Source organism: Eupeodes corollae, chromosome 1, assembly GCF_945859685.1.
Source record: "Eupeodes corollae chromosome 1, idEupCoro1.1, whole genome shotgun sequence".
NCBI lineage: Eukaryota > Metazoa > Arthropoda > Insecta > Diptera > Syrphidae > Eupeodes > Eupeodes corollae.
This window is the reverse complement of record NC_079147.1, coordinates 16305563-16311562: the sequence shown is the minus strand read 5'-3', so window position 1 is coordinate 16311562 and position 6000 is coordinate 16305563. Positions and strand designations below refer to the sequence as shown.

General features: G+C 37.8%; 1 protein-coding gene across 2 annotated transcripts; it reads left to right on the top strand.

The window, feature by feature from the left end:
- On the top strand, nucleotides 1-2014 carry LOC129939571 (lipase 3-like). Of its 2 annotated transcripts, XM_056047630.1 has the most exons (4): nucleotides 1-155; nucleotides 221-624; nucleotides 698-1408; nucleotides 1477-2014. In XM_056047630.1, the coding sequence occupies exons 2-4, from the start codon at nucleotides 523-525 to the stop codon at nucleotides 1849-1851; spliced, it is 1188 nt and encodes a 395-aa protein (XP_055903605.1). In that variant the 5' UTR covers nucleotides 1-155; nucleotides 221-522; the 3' UTR covers nucleotides 1852-2014. The 2 variants fall into 2 exon arrangements, with proteins under 2 accessions (XP_055903605.1, XP_055903606.1); XM_056047631.1 differs by having other exon boundaries at nucleotides 26-624.
- The last annotated feature ends 3986 nt before the right edge of the window (nucleotides 2015-6000 follow it).

The following is a 6000-nucleotide window of genomic DNA, read 5'->3' as shown; positions in this document are numbered from 1 at the left end:
TAGTTGTTTCATGAGTGCGCTCACGAGCAGCACCGGATAATTTTTGGTTTATCAGTAAAGACTGAAGTTTTAGTTTTAAATAACCTTTGTTTCGACAGCACAACATAACTTGTGCCATATTTCGTAACCATCTATTTTGTACAGCAGAAATATACGTAATATTGAGTTTCTTTAAGATAAAATTAATTACTTTATTAGTTTATTACGTTACCATCGATAGCTTCTTACTTCCTCCGGTGATTAAGTTGTAAATTTCGTCTCTACTTCCATCGACAACAAGCAAACTTCACAGTCTTTAAAGAATTGGAACAAATTGGAATTAACGAAGCCCTTGAAAGTTAAAACAATCTAGACTTTACACATCTTGTGTATGGTCTTGATATTTTAATAGAAGAAATAAAAATAAAATAATAACATCATAAACAAATTATAAACATAGTAAAACTAAAGCTCACTAGTTTCAATATTTGCGGTACCCAAAACAACAAAACTCCGAGGTATAAAAATAGCAGCTTTTTATCTATGAGTCGGATAGTGTTTAAAATGGGCTCACGTTTGATACTTCTTTGTGGTTTTGTTGCTCTAATTTCGGAGAGTTCTATTTTTGCTCAGGAGATCACAACAGTATGAGAAATTTCTTCTAAAATTCTTTACCGAAAATCAATAAATTTGGAAATTTCTTTTCTTTTTTTTCAAGAAAAACTTGGTACAGCAACATGGTTATCCATTTGAGGAGTATACTGTTGAAACTGAGGATGGCTATCTCTTAGGGCTTCACAGAATCCCCTGCACCTCCGGACAAAAATGTCCAATTGCTTTTCTAAATCATGGACTATTGGGTTCATCCAGCGATTGGGTGCTGCTGGGTCCTCGAAAAGCAATCGCATATCTCCTCTCCGACGCTGGTTACGATATCTGGTTGGGAAATGCCCGGGGTAATACTTACTCCCGCAAACATGTTGATTATAATCCCGTACCACCAATTGGGCCGTTCTGGGATTATACATTCCACGAAATCGGATTAAATGATCTTCCAGCCATGATTGATTTTATTCGCCAGAAAACCGGACGGAATGAAATGCACTACTTTGGTCACTCACTGGGGACATCATCCTTCTTTGTTATGAGTTCTCTGAAGCCATCATATCAAAAATACATTAAGTCGGCTCATATGATGACACCATTGGTATATCTCGAAGATGTTACTAAATTATTTCTTGAGATTTCTAGTAAGGTTATAGCCCTTACAAATCCCATACCAACATATCTTGCTGGAAGTACGGAGTTCAAACCGAATGCAGCGATTACATTATTAGCTGCTCCTGCTCTTTGTGATTCTCAACCAGTTGAACTGTGTTCCGACATACTTTTCGTTGTGGATGGCTTCGATAACATCACAGTTGAACCTGTAAGGCAAACATTATTTTTAATAATGTCTCTAAATATCATTTAGAAGATTTATAAATTTTATTTTAGGCAATTTTAAACCAAGTACTGGCCACAACTCCAGCCGGAATCTCCACCAAGAGTTTCTTCCATTATTTTCAATTACATGAAAGCAACGTATTTCAGCAATACGATTATGGTTTGTTGGGAAACATGCGCCGATACAACAGTAGAAAGCCACCGATTTATCCTTTGGAGAAGGTGAAGGTGCCAGTGTTTTTGTATTACGGTGGGAAGGATAGATTGGTTCATGTTCAAGATATTGATAGAATAGTGCAGGGTATTGGAAATTCGAGGGGAGTGTATAGAGTTGAAATTGGTACACATCAATACCTCATTTATGGGATTGGAGTTGAACGGACGCTGTATGATAAGATGTTGCAAGATGTAAAATCAATTCAATAAAAACTTTTAACCATGGTGATAAAATATGAAGGTACAAATTTTGATTATTCTTTTAAGTGAAGGCCAAATTTTGTAAGATTCAAGCATTTACTATAAAATTGTGATAAGAACTATATAACATGAAACTAGACCAGCTAATAAAAACTGTTATTGTTATTTTTGTTATGTTTGTTTTTATTTCGACCGTTTATAGACCCTTAGGTCAATGGTGGATCCAGAGATGGGGGGGGGGTCGTTGGGGGTCACTGGAGCCAAACTTAGGCAAGAAGTCTTGAGGTGCATCAATGAGCGCCTCATGACCATACGCATCAAGGCTAGATTCGGCAACATTAGCCTGATATGCGCGCACGCCCCCACAGAAGAGAAAGACGACAACACTAAAGATATATTTTTCGAGCTCTTAGACAAAAGGTATGAGCAGTGCCCTAGCTACAATATTAAAATAGTCCTGGGCGATTTTGCCAAGCTAGGAAGTGAAGACATCTTTGGTGGAATAATCATAGAGAAAAACAGCCTGCACGACAACACTTCCGACAACTGATTCAGGTTCATCGATTTTGTTGCAGGGCGAAATCTCATGGTAGCCAGTACGCGTTTTCCACAACATCTACAAAGGAACTTGCAATTCTCCAGATCAATCTACCGTCAAACAGATTGACCATATTGTGATCGACGCCAGACACGCTTCTAGCATTATGGATGTACGAACTTTCCGAGGAGCTAACATCGACTCGGACCAATACCTCGTTGTAGCCAAGGTAGCACTTCGGATTTCCAGACCCAAGGCAAAACAGGGAGGTGTTGGGAGAAGATACAACGTCGAACGGCTACAATCGCCAGAGATCGTCAAATCCTTTTCCGACCGAATTACAAGTAACCTCTCTCGAAGTTCTCTGCTGCCAACACAACCAGTGGCAACAGTGCCAAGATGCAATCAGAGAAGCCGCCTCTGATGTGCTGGGTTTCAAACAGCCACCAACAAGGAACCCCTGGTTTGATGAGTAATGTCGGCTCTATGAGCAGAAGAGGCGAGATTAACGCCGACTTCTCAGAATTAAAAAGAGAGGGTATGAGAAGCGTGCGGTCGAAGATGTTAAGAGGTTTAAAAGCAGGAATGAAGTTCGAAAGTTTTATGAACAGGTGAAACGAAGATCACAGGTACATAAACCTAGAACCGAAGGCTGCAAAGACGAAAGTGGAAACATCATAGTGAAACCGCAGTCAATGCTGAGGATATGGCAGGACCACTTCTGCAGACTGTATAACGGCGACGAAGAACTGAATTCCGCTATCAGGCAGAATGATCCATTCAATATAGACGACGAAAGCCAACAATCCCATCCTCCCGACTAAGTCTAATAAAGACGCTGGAGCGGATGGCTTGAATGCCGAACTCTTAAAAGCAGCTGGAGATAAGTTGGATAGGAGCATACACCAACTTATCTGTAAGATATGGTTGGAAGAAAGCATGCCCGATGAATGGAGCCTCAGTATTGTTTGCCCGATCCTGAAAAACCGCATATGTCACATATAAAGGGACGAGCTGTATAGAGCCATGTCTAGTTTTGACAGCATATACAGGGACGAGCCGTATAGAGCCATGTCTAGTTCTGGCATCCCTGCCAAACTCGTCCCTTTGTGCAGGACGACCATGGAGAATTCACGCTGCGCCATAAGAGTTGGAAACAACTTAACAGAACCTTTCGATGTCAAAAAAGGTTTTAGACAAGGTGATGCGCTGTCATGTGATTTTTTTAACGTGCTTGAAAGAATAGTGAAGAGCTCACACGTCAACACTAGAGGCACTATCTTTCAAAAGTCTGTCCAATTACTGGCTGATGACATTGACATAATCGGAAGAACTGTGATGTCAATGGAGCTTTTGTGAGTATTGAGGCGGAGGCGCCAAAAATGGGTTTAACGGTTAACGATTGCAAAACAAAGTACATGCTGTCGTCTAGAAAGGACATACATCACCGACGTCTTGGTCAAAACGTCACAATCGACAGATGTAACTTTGAGGTAGTCAAGGACTCCGTTGTAAACGCAGAAAACAACACCAGCGCTGAGATCAAACGCAGAATAACTCTTGCTAACCGCTGTTTCTTTGGACTAAGAAAGCAATTGAGTGGTAAAGTCCTCTCTCGAGGGACCAAAGTGTTGCTATATGAGACCCTTATCATCCCCGTTCTGCTATACGGTGCAGAAGCATAGACTATGACAAAAGCGGATGAAAGCATCTTGGGTCGCTTCGAGAGAAAAGTATCCCGTATCGAAGGGGAGTGGAGGAGAAGATGGAACGACGAGCTGTACGGGCTATACAGCGACGTAGACTTATCCAGAAGGGTAAAAGTCCAACGACTAAGATAGCTGGGTCACGTAGAGCGCATGGAAACCAATGCTCCGGCCCGGAAAGTCTTCGAATCCAAACCCACAGGACAGCGCAGTAGAGGAAGACCGCGGATCAGGTGGCGCGCACAAGTGGAAGATGACCTCACCCAACTTGGAGCGCGAAACTGGAGACATCTAGCTAGGGATGGAGCTAAATGGAGAAATTTGTTGGGTGAGGCCCTAGTTCACACAGGACTGCAAAAGCAAAAGTGACACTTTTGTTAAACTAATGGCTAAGTGAAAAACATAATAAACGTTTCATATCTGTTGATATAAAGGCTTTGAATGTCTTGAGATTTGAAGTGAAAAGAGATTCTGAAAAGTTTAATTTGTAAGTGCTACACAAACGTTTCTTCCCAACTTATTTGTTTACCTACCTTAATTTGTTTTAATTAAATTTGTTAGAGAAATTATGTGCTTAAATGATCCCATTTTCTTTTCCCGAAAATTAAGTTCTAAAAAACTACTTAAAAAAAAAAACAATTCTACATATCAGATCCTCTCTCATTTTCTGGATTTTTGAATTTTTGTAGCGTTCTTCGCATTAATTGAAATGGAAACAAGAAAAGTGGATTTTATTTTTGGGAAAAAAGATATGTTTCAAAACAATTTCTTACATTTCTGTGTGAAAGGCACTAAAAACCCTCTAAACTTTAGTGTTTTAGCTCTTAAGTATTTGATATTTAGAAAACTGTTGAAATCTTGGAATGCTTTCATATGAAGGGAGTCATCAAAATTAAATAGTGAGACCATTCCTTGCTGGACAACAGTTTTCTAAAATAATTTGATTACTAAAGTTGTTTAGCAATTAAAATGTGTAAATATAAGGTTAATATTCACATTACGAGTATGTAAAAACTCAGCTAAGAGTGTGACCCCCACGATGGTAAAGAAGTTGAAAAAAGTGGGTCCCGCGATTTCATCCGGTCTGTTTTGTCTGTCTGTCCACGATTTTAATGCCTAAACCATTAGGTCGGTTGAGTTCAAACTTGGAAGTTAAGGTTTTGAGGAGATTCGCGTTAGGCATTTTTTATTTTTTTTTAAGATTAAAACTAACCGATATTTTTTTTTAAATTTTCTTTAAATTTTATTTTTTAACTTAAATTCGTTTGATAAAAAAAAAACATATTTTTGTATTGCTCAGGATAGATTCCACTCATAGAACCGTTAGTTAAAGTGCAATTTTTTATTTTTTCGATTTTTAAAAAAATATTGAATTGTGTTTTTTTTTTTAATTCTATATCTCAAAAATGGGTCAAAATTTTACTACGAAATTCAAATATAGATCGTGTATTTACAATCAATTAACAACTGCATACCAAAAATATTTTTAGAACAAAATTGAAAAATTTTATATATAAAAAAGAGGCTGGGATGCGCCCCACACTGATAACTTGCCATCCCGTCTGTCGATTTGTCTTGCTTAAAAGTTTGTCTTTATGTACTCGTATCAATTTTTACCAAATTTGCGTACTATTTTGTGTAGATTTTATTTTTTATGAAAAAACGGACTGTTGGATTTTTATATAAAAATTACTGAATATCGAAAACAATATTTTCTGTGAAATGAAATAAGTTTGAAGCCAATATTTTTAATTTTTGAAAAGCTATTTGAGACGAAAGTAAATTTTTACCAAGTTTAAGTATTGTTTTTTTTAGAGTTTTATTTTTTGTAAAAAAACTGTCAATTCGATTTTTTTCAACATTTTTCAGAATGTTGAAAACAATATTTCTTATAAGATAAAATAAGTTTGAAGC